The sequence below is a fragment of the Lupinus angustifolius genome, chromosome LG13 (assembly GCF_001865875.1).
Source record: "Lupinus angustifolius cultivar Tanjil chromosome LG13, LupAngTanjil_v1.0, whole genome shotgun sequence".
In the NCBI taxonomy this organism is placed as follows: Eukaryota; Viridiplantae; Streptophyta; class Magnoliopsida; order Fabales; family Fabaceae; genus Lupinus; species Lupinus angustifolius.
In genome coordinates, this window is record NC_032021.1 from 775,575 (window position 1) to 794,185 (window position 18,611).

Consider the following 18,611-nt stretch of genomic DNA (forward strand, 5'->3'; position numbering starts at 1 on the left):
TTTAGTTTACAATTTTTTTTATAAATAATATAATAATTACTAATTATATAAGAATCTATGAGGTAATGATTCACATCTAGAAACTACTAATAGAAACTGTACTAAAAAGAGTATATAGGTACCATTTATCTAATCACAATGAGTTCACAATTGATGGAAGTTGATCTAAGTGACTTTAAAAATTATAACCTTTGATTTTGACAAGATTAAACTATTGGATGAAAATAATTAATGACTTAAATTTTAAACTATACATTAACTTTAAGTTAATTCAAACTAATAACATAAGATGAAATAAAAATGATTTGCTTTAATAGGGAGCCAAATTTTTCTATTTTTTGAAATATATTCTTTGTATAGGCAAGGGTAATTCCCAACTGTGGGTAAAAATCTATCCATTTTTAAATACGTGAATGTTTATTACAACAAATATTGTTTATAATAATCGAATATTTCGTCTCTGAGCCTATATAGAGATTCAGTAGGTCCTACACTACCAAAACAATACAGTGTTAGTATTTTTATTTTTTGAAATGTATTTGATAAAATATATAAATATAAAATTAGAATAAAGCATATATATTTTGAATCAACCCTAAATACATTGAAATTTTTCGACAAGCTTTTTCTCCCAAAATGATTGCAACAACCTGACGGTGCATTTTAACTTTTAACGACGCTCATTAGCTTAAAAGTTAAAATATTACGTAAGCTAACGGTGCGTTTTAACGACGTTGAAGTGCTTAACTATACAAAGTTACAAACATAAGAGCGTGAAAGAGATATTTGAAAGCGCGAAGAATTGAAAAAGCGAAACGAAAGTATAATAGTTAAAACCTTGTGTTTATTGAGCTTAGCTAGTTAGGGTTTTACACTTTGTTCCATTCAATTCAATTCAACCATGTCCCTCGATGCTTCTCTCTGGTGGGACTCTTTCTCTCTTCTCCTCTCCGACCTCGAAAATTCATCTCTCTCTTCCGATCTTCCTTCCAATTTGGTACACTTTCTCAACTCTTTCTCTTTTTTGTATCTCATTTTCTTCATTTACTTCACTTTCTTGTTGTTGTTTATATATTAGGTCAATAAGTTGAAGGACAATCATTCTTGGTTCCTTCATACACTTTCGCTATTCAAGCCTCCAAATCAGAAATCCAACGAAGCTTTGAATTCCAAGCAAATTATAATTGGACAACACCAGATTAGTGTTCAGCAGCATCTTAAAGATAAAGCATTGCAGATTAGCTCCTACTTGGTCACTTTCTCACTCTATCATTGTATCATCGTTGTAGTTGTAATCTATCTGTTTAGTTTTTTTAGGTTATTATGAAATGAAACTTTTAAGTTGCTTAGATGTTAGAAAAGAGTTTAAGTATGTTTCGGCATTGGAAATTTGATAATTCGTTATAGAGTAGAACTTCAATTTAGTCTGCCACCAAGTAAGTTCGGAATGTTTATCATGGCCACCACATTGGTCCTTCCAGGGACTTATTCAGTGTCCATGTGAATCTTTCAGGGACTAAAATTTACATTATGTGGTGGCCATCTTAACTTCCGGGGACTTATTTGATAACTATTTTCTTTGGAGGACTAACTTGGTGGCCATTGTATATTTGAAGGATCAGTATTACGTTTTATTCTTCATTATATGGTTGGAAGGTCCCTATCGGCTTAATTAGTTTTGCCCTGAGAATTGTGCTCTCTCTTCCCAAACCTTAAAAAAAATTATATGTTTGGAAGTGATGTTATCCTAGACTTGTTGTTTCTACGGAATTGAGAGTGGTTAGGTTTCCTCCCTATGTGTTAAGGGGGAGTTAGCTATTAATGTTAATCATCAAGGGAGTTCTGCTGATACCCTTACTATTTATGTTTATTTCAGCTTCTAGATGAGGTTCAATCATACATACTTGTTGAAAGGTTTGTCAAACATAACAATGCAGCTGCTGATCCTTCGGTTCCCGAGTTTCTTCACATGGTTAGTAGCTCAACCCCCTATTGTGTCCTTTATAGTTGTCTAAGAAACTAGGTTTACAGTTAGGGAATAGGGAAAAGAGAGAGAGGCACATGTGAAGTGAAAATATTATTGACATATGTGATGCGACAATGTATATGATGTGATCGTTCACTTCATCATGGTAATCGAATACCAAGTTCATTCTGATACAAAATTTGAATTTCAGGAACAAGTATTTGATTCATGCTATATGATAAACAATTATTTTCTTCCAAAAACACTAGTAACTTATTCATGATCAACCATTTGAATTGCTTTTAAAAATATTTTCATGATTAAACCAACTATATTTGTGAAAAATATTTTAACTTAAGTTTAGAATACTTATTTTGAGTAAATAATGACTTTATTCATGATCAAAGTCTTTTCCCTGAAATATGCATTTACATCCCTCCCCCCTTTTGAAGATGTTAACACCATCAAAGGAGGGACTTTTAAGGCAATATATATTTATAAGAAATGTTGGATTTCACACATATGTATCAAACCTTTCTGACTCTTCTAAATGCCTTTATTATCAATAATGTCTTTTATGTTATTAATCATATCCTGCTTCTCTAGATTCTCTTCATTGCATATATGAGTGTCCCAATGACACTTGCTTCTAGTTTCCTTTTTCTTATTTCTTTCCTTCTTGTTGTAAAGATGTTAATTCAATATTACATGGAGCGACAGTGCTTGCTGAAGTGCATCAGGTGGATTCTAATGCGTGCTAGTAAGTCTATCATTTTGTTTTTATGACAGTTTAGTACTTGATCTGTCAAATGTCTGTGTTTGGCAGACTCAGCTGCCTGTGCGTGCGTGTGTGCACACACATATTCAGTTTGTATAGGTTTAATAAACATTTCCATTTGCTGCTTGTTGACTTTTCTGACTGATATTGCTTCGGATTTTGACTTCTACTGCACTTGCAGTTTATGTTGGTCCTGTGTCTGAAGACAATACTGTAAAGGAGGTGGCAAAAAAGTTGTTTCATGATGGATTGGAAAGTAAATTAGTATTGTTCTTCGAGGACCTCTTGTCTTGTAGTTACCCGGAGAAAATGGTATGTTCAGTTTCCACATACCACCCTTCTTTAGTTATGTACTACTCTATAATATAGCACACAACTTAGATCTAATATTTTAACCTATGTATGTGCAGTATAACTAATTGCCGGCTATTGATGTTTAGCGTTGTTTCTTGCCATTTTATTTGATGACCTTGGTTCATGTGTATGTCTCTATTGATGCTATAACAGCATATTACCTCTATGGAACATGTGAAACACTATATCTTGGAATCACATTCTTTTTTAATGCTTTGGTGGGATTTTTATTCGCCTTTGCTTGGTATCTGTTAGGACCAGTTCTTAGTGAATAGGTTTCTAGGGAGCTCAAGACCAACTAATTTGTGGTCGAAACAAAAGCCCATAACCTGGAAGGTTTATACTGGTCGTCAGGCCTTGGGGGGGAGGGGTAGAGTAGTTTTTGCTGATCTTGAAGATGTAAGCTTGGGTGGAATCCAGTAATATCATATGATTTGCTCCCATGTTATTTGGTCCCCACCAATATCTTTATGATATGAAAGTTCTGTCCACTGAAAATTTCATTTGTTAATGTGTGAACCATGCATTGCTTGAAGGATGTTGATCTTTTTACTCTGTGGGCTGAGGAGACTCTAATTGAAGAGAACTTGGTTTTAGACATCCTTTTCCTGGCGTATTATGATTCAATTTGTACTTGCAGTGGTGAAACATGGAAAAAGTTTTGTTCTCTTTACAAGGTATATTAACAATACTTAGGCTGGTACTTGATTTATTTTGTGATATTTTCATAAACCTAATCCTTGCTCAAAATCGTCATGGATTCAGGGGATCTTAGCTGGTGATTACAACTTGGGGAAGCTCGCAATTACTACAGAAGCACAACAGTTGTCATATCATGCTAAAGTTCAGCTGTTGCTTATTTTAATAGAAACCCTGAACTTGGAAAATCTTCTTCAAATGGTTCATGACGAAATACCTTACAGGTCAGCCCAGTCTTTGTTCATAATCAATACCTTGTAGCTGGGAAGAAGACACATTTTGTAACAGTACTGTTAAACCAATGAAGTACTGTTCGGGTTGCCGTAATCCGAAACCCTCATCTATGATGCAATTACTATCTGAATCTTCAACTGAGCGTGGCCTTTGAGACCATTTTGAATCTAAAATAAGTTTTACAACTTTATTGGAGAAAATATCTTGTGGTCTGAGGCAATCATGAGGCAAATGTTCTGTTCTTTGAGCCTTGCCTTTTCATTTAATTCATTTACCGAGTACAATTTTCAATCTTTAAATTGGGAAGAAATCCATACTTGCCCTATTTTGTTATCCAGCAAATTTTACCAAACTTTCATCATGGAGTCCCTTACTTTTGGATGTCCAGAATAGCAAAGTTATGAGTTCTAAGTCATTGTTAAAATTCTTCGATTTTGTCAATAATCCAGTTCGTCTATTTTGACTATTAATGTTTTTGTTTTAAAAATTGTCTGCCTTGGATATGGAACATTTTCTTAGGCAGTTAGTATGTTGAAGTGGTGTACTGAACTACTGATGTAGTGTAATCCCTTGTCTGAAACTGTGGGATTTAAATTAACTTCTTCATGCCTTGTGTAATGCCTGGTCTTTTCCTTATAATTATATAGCCGGATATATCCGATTACTTGTTTTATGATTGCTTTTTTTAAACCATATATGTTTTGTTAAGTTTTGCATAATCTGTTTGGCTTTTCAGGAAAGGTGTGTCTAGCTTTTCCTTGACTGACGTCCAAGAGATGGATGCACTTGTTGCTACTTTTATCACTTTTGAAATGAATGAAGCCAGCCCTCTAGTTTTAGCATGGGCGGTATTTCTTTATCTACTATTGACACTTCCTGAAAAAGACAAAAAAAATGAGCTAATGGTATGTGGTTAGGCTATATGTGAAATTGCTATTCACCATTTAAGCCTGTGCATGTGTATTATTAAGTTGACCCATTTTTTCTTTCTTTCCCCTGCTTTCAGGAGATTGATCACATCAGTTATGTTCGTCAAGCCTTTGAGGCTGGATCCTTACAATATTGTCTTGAAATTCTTCAGTGTGACATTTTGAAGGAGTATGATGTGCGTCATTTTACTTGGGTGGCATAAGTTGTTATAGTGGATGAATTTTGTTTAACCTTGGCTAATTTGTTGCTTTTTATTACAAAGCATTCAGCTTTCTGCTTGCCTAAATTGTGTTTATAGTAAGCAAACTAAGCGGGATATGTTTTAATATTATATTTATAATATGTTGTAGAATGTATATATTCTTAATTTTATTTTTTATGTTGTTTAAATTATTACACAGTAAATGAATTTTCCTCCTTCCATTCAGGGCCCACTGTCTGGTTATCGCAGTGTTTTAAGGACATTAATGTCTGCATTTATTGCATCTTATGAGGTCAATCTTCAGGTATATTTAAAATCTGTATTTGTTTAACCTATGATATGAAGCACAAACACAAGGACACACCAAAATCTTATAGTTTTAGGATAATATATTCATAAAGTTTTAGATTCGTAATATGATATATATAAACTTCAAGATTTATAATATCTTTATATATGTCACATTGTAACGTGTGCCTCTATTTGCTACTTGGCAAGCCCTTCAAAACATGGAGTACCTATATTGACATTTTCTAAAAATTCTCCAAAACCAACATATCCTAGTAGAACTATCCACATACAAAAACATTTACATCCAAAAAAGACAACTTCAGTGAGTATCTAAAGATCAGCATCATTTTGTACTCCATCATCAGCATAATGTTGGCATGTAGGCTTAGTCACAGATGGAGATAGATGGCTAGATGAAGAGGTCGGGGGGCTCAATGAAAGATAGTGATTTGGCTAGGTAGATGGTACTAAATACTAATAACTGAGTAAATTTTTTTGATAGGCAAATATTAGTATTTATAGTCAGTGAGATCGAACCTTCAACCTCCTCATCACTTCATTCCTTAAACTTTCCACCTAACCATCTGACTACCTTATGACTCCCTATAACTGTGTTATTCATCTTGGATAATGAGTAGTCTATACTTGGATATAACAGAGTTTTTACTCTTCTTTTTCAATTTTAAATGTTTTTTCTTCTCTTTTTTATCAATTTTAAATTCGCCTTCTTCTGTGGTGTTTCTGATGCACCCGAGCCTAAATAGATATTTTTAATCCGATTCTGGTGACATGTTCATCATGTGGCTGACATAATCACAACACCAGAATTGTGTGTTCATGCTTCATATGTTTAAGTAGACTATTTATGCCTTTTTCATTTGATCTCCTCTGTCAAATGTACAGGTAGAAGACAGTAACGCTACTTTGATACTGGATATTCTTTGCAAGATTTACCGTGGAGAGGTTTGGATATTTAATCATTGTCCTTCAGTTTTTTCATTTCTTCAGTATCATGCTATCTGCTAGTGATCATTTATTGATTGAAGGTTTGTGCTCAATAACTTTTAGGAGTCCCTATGTACTCAGTTTTGGGACAAAGAAAGTTTCATTGATGGTCCAATTCGATCTCTTCTTTGCAACCTAGAGAGTGAGTTCCCTTTCAGGACAGTAGAATTTGTACAGCTCTTGTCATCCCTTTGTGAAGGCACTTGGCCTGCAGAGTGTGCGTAAGTAAATAATTCATGTTTTCTGCTATCTTATGTGTTGGAATAACACTGCCACTGGTCTCTCAAACTCACAATTTTCTCTTCAATTTCTCATAGTCTTTCTTATGAATGCATTTTTTCTACAGGTATAACTTTTTAGATAGGTCTGTTGGTATATCATCCTTGTTTGAGATTAATAGCGATTCACAGATAGATGATGTCTCTCATAAAGTGGAGGCAAGACACACAGTTCTAGTACCTGGGATTGAAGGTTTGTTTATTCCTGCTGGCACTCGAGGGCATATCTTGAAAGTTGTTGGAGATAATACTGCTCTTGTACGATGGGAGGTAAGTTGCCCTAATACGGTCATGATGCTTCAATTTAATTTTCAAAGCGCTTCTTGTTGCCTTATTGGTGGTCTATACGCTATAATCATGAATTTCCTTCGTAGACATTTTTTGCTGATCTGGAATTGATGACTTAGAAATTACAATTTGTTTTATTTTTTTGAATGTTAGTACTTATTCTAGTTCTCATTGCCATAGGATAGGCCTGGTACTAAAATCAATTTACTAAAGCTTACTGATGCTGATTTTAAATACTCTTTTAATCTACACCTGGTTTGAACTATATTGCTTGTCAAACCCAAGCTAACAAAATGTTGAGAAATTCTATTTAAGTTCTTTGGTAACGGGTTTCCAATCTGATGCATTATTCTTCTATCTTTGGAGGTAACCCAATAAATGCTATTGTTTCAGTTTTCCTTTCTTGAAGTGTTGCTAAGTTGGCAGTTATCACTAATTCTTTTTTTATGCACCTTATGGATTCTACTGTCATTTTACTTTGTGTGTGATTAAAATGCACATATATTGAATTTGGAGAGTATATTATTACATGAAGAGGGCTTCAGATCTCATCAATATAATCGTAATCTCTGAACTCACACTGGCAAAATCTTTACTTTTCTAGTATGCACCATCTGGAGTGTTTGTGTTGCTCCTACGTTTGGCCCAAGACTCGTATTTGAAAAGCAAGGAGGATGTTGCTTTCACTCTTGATCTGCTTAGTAGATTGGTGTCCTTTAACACTGTAAGTTTATGGTTCCGTACCTTCCAAGCTTTTTAGTAAGTGTTTATCAATCAATTATTCATACAATATAGAGCATCAGTACATTCCACGTGTTATTAGAACAGTGATCGGACTAGCCAGCCTGTCATTATGAACTTTTTTGTTTGTTTTTGGCCTATGGTTAAGCTTCTTCCTTTGCGAGTATAATTTTCCAACATTTATCAAGACTATACAATTATAATTGGTCTATTTTGACATGATGAGTATGGTTCTGTATTGTAAAACTATGTAAACCAGAATAGGAAAAGAGTGAGAACTGAGAGAGAATATGTTGGAAAGTAAGTCCCACATCGCCTACCTCATTGTCTCGGGAATGGTTTAAATACCTGTTGGGCTACTCCTCTCATTGCCAATTGGTTGAGATGGAACCTTAACATGGTATTAGAGCCAGAGTCCAACTTCTTTCCGGATGTCATGGGCCAAAAGATGCCCTTTAGTTATGGATCAAAGGTAACTCTTCGTTTGGTCTGACAGACTTATGTGGAGGGGGCATGTTGGATAGTAAGTCCCACATCGCCTACCTCATTGTCTCGGGAATGGTTTAAATACTTGTTGGGCTACTTCTCTCATTGCCAATTGGTTTTGAGATGGAACCTTTACAGAATTAGAAACTGTAACTCCCTATTGTGATTTCTCAAATGATTACAATTGAGAGAGGAGTATTTATAAGCTGCTGTAACAGTTGTCAGCTAACTAAGACTTGCCACATTTGCTCTACTGTCAACAACCAGAGACTTGCTTAAATGTAATTCATAACTAATCACAAGCCCTATCTCTCTAATATTTGTTCATTGTTTGGATATTCTATTTTTGCCGTGCCCTGATATTGGAACCTGTTATGGCTTTTGGAGCCTGACTGAGCCAATTGTGGACTCTGTTAGAACTTTTGGTTTCTTAGATCTCAAACTATTTTACAGAATAAGGGTGCCAAGCTTATGAGTTTCTTTTTTTTTTGTATCATGACTTTGTCCCCATTTCTCTCACAGATTCTCTTACTATATATGCAGGCTGTCTGTTTTGCTGTGATGGACATTAGTAACTCTCTTCAATTTCATGCTATTGGCTTGATGAATGAGCAGGTCGAAAAGAGTGTCTGGTAAAGTTTTCAATTTGAATGGTTGTTCTATTGTGTGTATATTATCCTGGATTAATTTGATAGTATATTTATGTTTTTCTCTTTATTTGTTTGGTATCTGATAGTTTTTAAAAATGAGTTATTTTCCGTGCCTTTACAGGGTGGTTGAGATAATTTGCAATCTGATAAAAAACCTGCCTCAGAATTCTTGTGGTGCTGCACTTATGTCAATGGCTGTCAAGATTTTGGAGATTATGTTGATTTGGTAGTTGAACTTACATTGTACTAATCAAGTATTTTATCTGCATTTTTATCACAGGTCTTAAAGTATAATACATAATACTTGTGCTACTTTCAAGGATTTGACTTATATCTGTATTTCAAGTCTCAAGAGTATAAAAAGATAAGGGTCCTTTTAGCCAGTGCAAACTAAAACAAACATATCTAAATGCAATAACTTCATCACTTTCCCATTAAACCTTCCCCCTCGAAAAATAATATTTTGATGGATATTTGATTTTTTGAGGCTTTCTCCTTGTTGGCTTCTCTTAGTGGTTTAGTTTTCATGTTTAGATACTTATATTAATAAAGTTATTGATTGAAGGCTCACTAGTGCTTTTCTTTTCCTATCCAGTTCTCCATCTAATGTTACAGCAGTCACTCTAAATGCAAACCCATTCGATATCACTTTGCAGACATCTGCATTCAGTGTAGACAGTAGTGGTTTGTCAAGGTAGAACTCTTTTTTTAAATAGAGGCATTCTAAAATAGCATGCATATACAAATAGACAACCATGGCTTCACATTTTCTGTCACTTTTCTCATAGCCATGTAGTGTCATAGTGGCTTACAGCTTTCAGTTTATTTAATAGAAGTTAAGTCTCCCGACCATTCTTTCTTTTTTCCAGTGGATCATGGTTGCTTTCTGGAAAACTGGCCAGGATGCTTTTGATCGACTGTGAGCAAAACAGTAATGACTTCCCCTTGGCAATATCAGGTCCAGATGATACAATTTTGTATCCATTTTATTTGTATAATGATATTTTTTTCCTGAATTTTGAGTCTCTTGCATTCTTGTGCTTATTTGACTTGCTTTGAAAGTTGCTGTACATGGAAATTAGTCTTATGTTTGCGGGCTTGGGCTACTATGGGGTTAATACTTGACCTAATTATTAGTATAATAGGGGTATTTGGTTAGTGTTTTTTTATCAATGTTTTGACCTTTCATTAATATCATTAATTGACACTTGTTAGCTGTTTCCCACTCTTATCTCTCTTTTCTAACCCCAATGGTACATATGCAGAAAGATTGGTATGGTTGTTGCATCCCTTTTGAGTAGTTTCTAAGTGTTTCGTTTTGAATTTTCCTCAATCATACAACATGATGGGGAAATTGAGAGAGATATAAACTACAACATTCAATCGAGGTTGATGAAATGACAGAGTGCTTCAGGTGTCATGTGATAGAAAGGTGTCACTAAAGTTTAAGGGGAAATTTTACCATACCTATAATGACTTATGAGACTGAATGTTGGGCAGTAAAATGTCAACAAAGAATAAACTCAATGTAGCAAAGATGAGAATGTCACATTGGATAGGTAGACATACTAGACAAAATCGGATTAGGAACAAATGCATTAGAGAGAAAGTTAGGTTTGCTACTATTATAGAAAAGATGGTAGGATCCTTAGGTGGTTTTGCATGTCTGGAGGAGACTGTTAGAAGACCCACTAAGGAGAGTAGACCAAATGGAGCTTAGTCTAATTTCTAATGGCATAGGGAGATCAAGAAAAACCGTAGGCGAAACGATTAGGAAAGATTTAGAGATCAATTTTTACAATAAACATGATATATGATAGAGCTGACTCCACCTAGTGGGACTAAGACTTGGTTGTTGTTTTTAATTTTCATTGCAATAAATAAAGTCACTAGAATTGTTGGTTTGACCCGATTTTGTGAAATTCTCTGCAATATTTCGTCTACTTTCTTCACATTCTAATGTTTTGTCCTGAATCTTGCAGTTCTAGACTTCACTCTACAGCTTGTAGAATCAGGGGTCGAGAATGATGCTCTCCTGGCATTGATCATTTTCTCTTTGCAGTATATACTGGTCAATCACGAGTACTGGAAGTACAAGATAAAGCATATTAGATGGAAAATAACGTTGAAGGTATGTGCTGCTTCTGTTTGAAGCTGTACAATTTTGCTATCCGCTTTAGTTAATCTCAAACTCTTAGTGGAATACTTCTGAGATTCTGCACAGATGTGGTGAGCATAATTCCTTCTGTCAGTTTCTAGCTTGGTTTTAATGTGAAAATGAAACACAAGAAGCATTCCCAAAAAAGCCTTAGCAAGGAGAAAAACTTGAAATGTTGTTTGCTTATGCTTCATGAAGATATATGCTGATAATTCTCCTGTGTGTTGTGGATGCTGAATTGACCAATTAATGATCACCTTTTCTGGGGGGAAAAACAGTTGTGGTTTCTTAATTATTTCATTACAATTAGTGATTTCTGGGTGCTTTACATAATGCCTCTTATTCATTGAATTAGTCCAGTTGGCTCCAGTAAATGTTTCTACTTTCTCGTGGTCCTGTGTTGCTAGCACTGTGGGATATTGGGAGGAATAATTAGTGATTTAATTTTTTGTGGTCTCAAATCTTTTTCAATTGCTTCCAATTTGTTGTTAGCACTGTGAGATATTGGGAGGAATAATTAGTGTAGATTTTACAGATAAGAATTAAGATTGTGCATGTATTGCTGATTTCTAACTTTGTTAACTCCTGCAGGTTCTTGAGTTGATGAAAAAATGCATTGCATCCTTTCCTTATTATGGAAAATTGAGTGAGATCATACGCAATGTCTTGTTCTCCGATTCCTCCATTCACAACACACTCTTCCAAATTGCTTGCACTCCTGCACATTCATTGGAGGTGACATATATTGAAGCCTTTTTGGTTTATTTATCATCCATTTGTTAATGTAGTTTGCTTATTTCTACATCTTATTGACAAGAACACTTTTTTTTAAACAGAAATTGCATGTAAGCCGTCTCTTTGATCCAATGGAAATTGAAGGGTTACAACTGGCTATAGGTGCTGTTTTAGATATTCTTTCAGTCATGCTGTCCAAACTTTCTAAGGTACAAAGGAAAATCATAGTTTTTTGTTGAATGATAATAATAAAACTGGTTATCTAGTTGCACTTGCATATGATTACAGAAAGCCATAAGATGATAGTTAAGTTGATGGAATATCATTTCTCCATTTTAGAATTTTTTAAGCAATATTATTTATTGTCTTTTATTATCCATAACTTTTTCTTTCCGAACTATTGTTTATGATTCATGGTATCTTTTTATATTCTGGAAATACTGAATATCATTCTTTGTTGTCCAGGATTCATCTTCCAGCTTTCCTGTTTTTCTCCAGGCAGTGTTCTCAAGCACAGCCAGGCCAGTTCCTGTTGCCACTTCTGTCATATCCTTGATTTCATACTCCCGAGATTCTGTATGAACTCTATCTTGCCTCATAATGGAGTGTCATTACATTTTTTGTGATTCTTTTGATATGCCTTTTTCTGTGAACTACATGGTTGCTATGAAGGTATTGAGTTTTCATTGAGCAATATGTGACACTTACCTCTTATTTTCTTTATTCCCCACCAGTTAGAGGAGGTCTATGAGCATTTCATTTTATTCTACTTCATTAGTTACACATTGTGTTTTGTATTGATTATCACATTAGATGCATAAGCAACTGATCGACCACATCTGCTATGTTCACCCTAGTTTTCATAGTTACACATTTGCTTCATCAAATATACACTTCATCATGCATTTGATGCCATAATGAAGTGGGCCTGCATACCTATGTTGGTATATCATTTTAAACTTTACCACCCATTTAATTTGTACTTGATGATACCTGATTTTCTATTGCATTGCTTGACAACATACTTTTATTTTGTTGCTGTAGGCCATCCAACTTGGCGCTGTCAGATTTATTTCAACATTATTTGCCATAGCAGATTGTATTCAACCATTTTCGTATGGAACCACATGCTTTGTTCCAGATAATGAGAAGGTTTTGGGGCCTTGGTTTCTGCTTCTTATACTCATTGTTTTTTAGTTTATAGGTCCGATTTAAGTGACAATTCTTTTATTTGATTTTAGATCATGGACTTAAGTCACTCTTTGAGCTACATATTGCGGGAGCAATCAGTATCAAATGAAGATCTTTTTGTCGCAACAATTGATATGTTTACTTCAGCGGCACATTATCAGGTTTGAATTATGTGAAGTAAATTAAAGAATCGTGTTTGTCACTTTGTGCTAATGTCAAAATCTTACTTGTACTGACTTGTCTGGTGCTGGCAACTAATTACTTTTTTAAAATTAAAATATGATTGGTACAGACTTTGTTTCTCTATCATCATGGGCAAATGTATTATCCACCTTTTGTAGTTTTTTTTTAAATTGTATCACCAATATTATAATTTTGGGGCAATTTTGTTTTTAATCTATCATTTTCACTTTGGTAGTACAGATCTTTGCCATCTGTTCAAAATGCTTTCATCAAAAGGAAATTGTGGACACTGGGACGTGGTGTTTTTTTTACCTTGGCATACTAACTGCATAGAACTCCATTTTTTTACCTTGTTTTCATCAGTAAATTTTTCGCCATGCTCAGATATGTTCAACTTCAAGTACCATTTTCTTATTTGACGTTCCGTTTTGCAGCCTGCTTTTATTGTTGCCATCTTTGCTCGAGAGTTCAATGAGGATCAGTTGAGTAATGGTGATGCAAAGCTTCAAAAAAATGAAACTTCCCTTGCCCCCTTAGTTTCAAAAAAATCAAATCTAGTAGATGCACTTGTGCACTATATTGAAAGGGCAGATGATCTTATCAAGAGGTACAATCTTTTGGAGAAATTTGTTTCCCCTTTTGGGTTTTTTAATCTATTATTCGCTTTTACTTCCATCTTTTTTGTGGGTTAGCTTGCCAGTCGAGCATATTTAAATTTTAAAAGGTTACTCATGGTTCTTTCCTCTTTATCTCCAGCAATCCACATATACTGCTTAGTGTACTTAACTTCATGGTTGCCATATGGCAAGGGGCTTCTGATTATGCAAATATCTTGGAGTCTTTAAGAAGCTATGAAAATTTCTGGAAGCACTTGGCCAATGCAATCTCGAATATTGCTAGCAGTGAAACTCCTCAGCTCAATAATCTGAAAGAAAAAGATGCTTTAAATGTGGCATACAGTTTCCATTGTCAATCTGCCATACTTGGAATCATGGCATATGAATTATTCTTGCAGAAAAAGTTGTTGCATGCTGAGTCACTTGTGAATGACGCTGCTGAATCTAAAGACAAGGCACAAAATGCAAAAAAAACAAGCATTTCTAAAGCAACTGATTTTCACAGTCTTAAGGGAATCTGGTCTTCATGGTTCAAGGATTCTGTTTTAGGGAAACTTGTAAAGTCATATACTTCTCGTGGACACAATAATGAGATATATTATAGGGCAAAGGTTAGCTTCATTTTGTTATCATTGTTGGTTAATAAGTACTACTGGTAGTCTTTACCATGATTTGGTTAATTTTATAGAAATTCTGTTTTATTGATATATACATTGCATGTGCTTTGTCATGGTTTTCTTATGCTTTCAACATTCAATACCTAATCAATTTTATAGATTTCTGATCTTACTGTTGAGTCGGTACACGGCCTTTTGAAAAATGCAAATGAAATGACAATCTTTTTTCTTGTTTCACTGTTTATATGTGATATTTTTAAGTCCAGCCTGTACTGTATGTTTTCATGTGTAAATAAATGCTTGTGAACTTTCAGGTTGCTACCGGTTTATTCTCTGTTCATGTGATGGAAAAGCTAGCAGTTAGCGACTCTGGAAGTTTATCCGTGTCATTACTTCAGAAGATTCATGGAATTCTGACCAAGGTTGACATTTAATCAATTTCCTTCTATGAAGTCTACTACTCATGTTTACGGTGGTAGCTTTTGAAGGACATTAATCTATATATTATGCAATTCTTTACAAATATGTTAGGTTTCAAAAAAATTATTTTTAATGTCAGAACTTCTGGTTTACATATTGGTTTGTGTTCAGTCAACTTTTGTCAATATTTTATAACGTTTACATACTGCAAAGATGTTCTTTTTTGCAGTTGAGCATTCATCCTGCTTTCTCAGAATTGCTTTCTCAGTATTCAGAGCGTGGTTACAGGTTACTAGACTTTATCCATGGATGCTACTTTTATGATCTTATTCAGAAGAATCTCTATATTAATTATATTTTCCCTGTGACAGTGTTTGGAATGTCAAGAACTATAATTCTTTTTACTATGCTTATAATCGGGCATTCTTTCTTCAAGGATAAATTAACATTTAGAACGCTCTTCTGAGTCTTCTCTTATTTCACTTTTTTCACCATCACCATGTCTCTAAGTTAAGGATCAAATATTGTCTTTGGAGAGTGAGACTGAAGTAAAGACAATTTTGAGAAATCCTCAGCAATTTTATTTTAGTCAAAAGTCATGCCTTTTCTTTCCACCATTCAATTCATGATTTGAATTTACTTTATCTGGCTATAAAGAAATGTATTTATTCTCTTATTATGTATGGCTATTATAATTTTGTTGTTTTTCTTAATTTGTACAGTGAAGGGAAGGAACTAATGAAGTTAATACTGAGTGACCTCTATTATCATCTACAAGGAGAGGTTGAAGGGAGAAAAATTGGTAGCGGACCATTCAAAGAATTATGTCAGTATCTTGTTGAATCAAGTTTTTTGGGAACTTATCAGCACCAGTTGAATGAAGAATCTTTTGCGAAGAATGTGTATTTGTTTGATCTTATTCGCTTGCGAGAAGATTTGAAATTTGATGTGTGGGATTGTTCTGACTGGAGAGCATCCAAGGAGATTGCAGAAACCATGTTGCATTTCCTGCAGGATGCAAACTCGGTTATGTTGCTTTCAAGTTCAAAGCTTTCTGCGTTGAAAGGATTGATAGCTGTGTTGACTGTCTACCACGATGATGTGAGAATTTAAATTCTTGTAGATCCTGTTATATAATCTTAGTATATGTACAATAGCCTAAAGATTCTGTTAATTCACTTTCCAGCTTTCATGCACTTAGCTTAGTTTCTAAAATTACTAAATTCTTGTTTTTATTGTTCTTAAACAGCTTTCTTCTTTCCGCCCATTGGTGATTTGTTTTCTCTGTTAAACTTTCATTTTTAATATGATCTTGCAGTCACTAGGGACGGCTACTACAGGAGAGAGGATTCCAGATGAACTCATATTCACTTGCATGGATAATACGTGCCTATCTTTCCTTGCTACCATTGAAACATTATCACCTGCTCTTGATGCCTCTGAGGATTTACTCAAATTTCTTGCATGTGAGGTAGAATTACTTCTCAAGTTGACAACAGCTGTCTGCAAAATCCTCCCCATGAATGTGTCCCTACTTGTTTTGAAATGTGCAAGTTCAGGTCTTAAATTACTGAATGAACTTAAGGTGCTACCTTCTGAGGCTAATGTGATCATGAAGTTATTACTCACGTTGCTTCTTTCGGTACTACAGACCAACTCCTTCAGTTCACATTCAGGTGAGGCAATAAATGAGAGTTCTGGTGAGAATTTGTCAAAAATTTCCAACACAACCTTAGGCTTACTACCCATTCTTTGCAACTGCATTGTGACTTCTGAGCATTCCATGCTGTCTCTGTCAATTATGGACTTGATACTGCGAAGCTTCTTGACGCCCAGGACTTGGTTACCTGTCCTGCAAAATCATCTTCAACTGCAGCTTGTTATGCTAAAACTCCAGGATAAAACTTCTCCTTCCATTCCAATAATATTGAAGTTTTTTTTGACCCTTGCACGGGTTAGAGGGGGTGCTGAGATGCTTTATTGTTCTGGCTTCTTGTCATCTCTGAGACTGCTATTTGCTGAATCTGGTGAAAGTTTCTCAAGATTTGGCAGTGAAAATCTGGGTAGCTTATATGAAAAGTTTGAAACGCCTCAAGATATATGGGGACACGGATTAGCTGTGGTTACATCTATGGTTCAATCCTTGCGAGACAGTTCTTATGGCACTGCTATTGTGGACAGCATGGTACCTTACTTTTTTTCAGAGAAAGCTCATCTTATTTTTTATTCCCTAAATGCCCCAGACCTTCCCTCTAATGATCATGATAAGAAAAGACCTCGGGCACAGAGGTCATTGATTTCTTTTGCTACTCTTAAGGAAACAGAACATACTTTGATGCTCATGTGTGAGCTAGCGAAACATTGGAATTCTTGGATTAAGGCAACAAAAAATGTAGATAGACAGCTCAGAGAAAAGTGCATCCATCTTTTAGCCTTTATTAGCAGGGGAACGCAGCGCCTGAGTGAATTGTCAAGCAAGAATGCCCCTCTTTTGTGTCCACCTACTGTTAAAGAGGATTTTGAAACTTGTTTAAAACCTTCACATGTCAATAGCAGAAATGGATGGTTTGCTCTTGCACCACTTGGATGTGTCTCAAAACCAAAGATCTCGTCTTTCTCAACTGCTTTATCTATCTATGGTCAAGCTGCTGAGAGTACCGAACCTGTTCCACAAACGTGCTTTTCTGACAAGGTTGCTGTGCAGATATACAGAATTGCATTTCTTCTTTTGAAATTTCTATGTTTACAAGCTGAGGGTGCTGCTAAAAGGGCTCAGGAGGTTGGGTTTGTTGATCTTACACATTTTCCTGAGCTTCCGATGCCAGAAATCTTGCATGGACTACAGGTACAGTGAACTTCTCGTGAATGTACTGTTCTATTTTTATAGTACTGTTTTCATATATATACTTTTAGGGTACTCGTAGAAGCAAATAATTGGGGTGTTCATTTGAGGTTTTGAGCTTATTATTCCTTGGGTGCAGGATCAAGCGATTCCCATTATTCGGGAGCTCTGTGAAGCTAACAAACCAAGGGTTTCTCCTGAAATACAGAGTGTTTGCAGCTTATTGTTACAAATACTTGAAATGGCCTTGTACTTGGAACTTTGTGTTTTACAAATTTGTGGCATAAGACCTGTATTAGGACGTGTGGAGGATTTTTCAAAGGAAGTCAAATCCTTATTTACTGGTAATATATCCTTCATCTTTCTGTTGCACCTTTGTTTAATTCTATTCCCCTCCTTTTGTTATTTTTTGATCATTTTCTTTGCTACAAAGATGTTAAATATTTTTGGATGCCCTTGTGCAGCTTTGGAGGGCCATGCTTTTCTTAGAGCATCTTGTAAGTCTTTGAAACAGATGATTTCATGTGTCTATCCTGGATTACTGCAAGCAGAGAGTTTCATATGAGATTTGCCATGGACCAAACAGAACAAACACTATTATTAATTGTACAGAATTTCATAGTGCTAATTAGTCAGCTTTCTTCTTCCCACCCTGTACCTATATATTATTAATTGGACTTCATTCTTTTCTATCCTTAATAGCAGTGTTTTGTTGGGAAAATACTTGGATTGTTAATCCAAAAGGAAACTAATCAATATCATTCAATTTTAGTGTTTATTTATTTAATGGATCCTATAAATAGGGATGAAGCTATTCACGCTAATTTATCTATTCACACTCTTTTGTAATCAATCATCATTTGATTTTTATTTTTATTTTTCTAAAGCTATGATTAGTCGATAATAAGCATGAGTAAGCTAATTAAAGTGTCAATAATCCCACCCT

General features: G+C 34.9%; 2 protein-coding genes across 2 annotated transcripts in view; both read left to right on the forward strand.

The window, feature by feature from the left end:
• The window catches only part of LOC109325010 (peptidyl-prolyl cis-trans isomerase-like), a 28,013-nt gene that overhangs the window by 8,443 nt on the left and 959 nt on the right, over positions 1-18,611 (forward strand). The window lies entirely within an intron of this gene.
• LOC109325005 lies at positions 801-18,501 on the forward strand. The gene is made up of 32 exons (XM_019557146.1): positions 801-997; positions 1,079-1,252; positions 1,877-1,972; positions 2,657-2,726; positions 2,926-3,056; positions 3,635-3,775; positions 3,864-4,021; positions 4,768-4,936; positions 5,038-5,136; positions 5,390-5,467; positions 6,358-6,417; positions 6,523-6,680; positions 6,806-7,007; positions 7,630-7,749; positions 8,796-8,884; positions 9,024-9,128; positions 9,498-9,596; positions 9,772-9,860; positions 10,885-11,033; positions 11,652-11,795; positions 11,897-12,004; positions 12,261-12,371; positions 12,840-12,947; positions 13,037-13,147; positions 13,604-13,776; positions 13,926-14,397; positions 14,718-14,825; positions 15,053-15,111; positions 15,546-15,924; positions 16,142-17,668; positions 17,805-18,009; positions 18,130-18,501. Exons 1-32 carry the CDS (start codon positions 902-904, stop codon positions 18,228-18,230), a joined length of 5,889 nt encoding a protein of 1,962 aa, XP_019412691.1. The 5' UTR covers positions 801-901; the 3' UTR covers positions 18,231-18,501.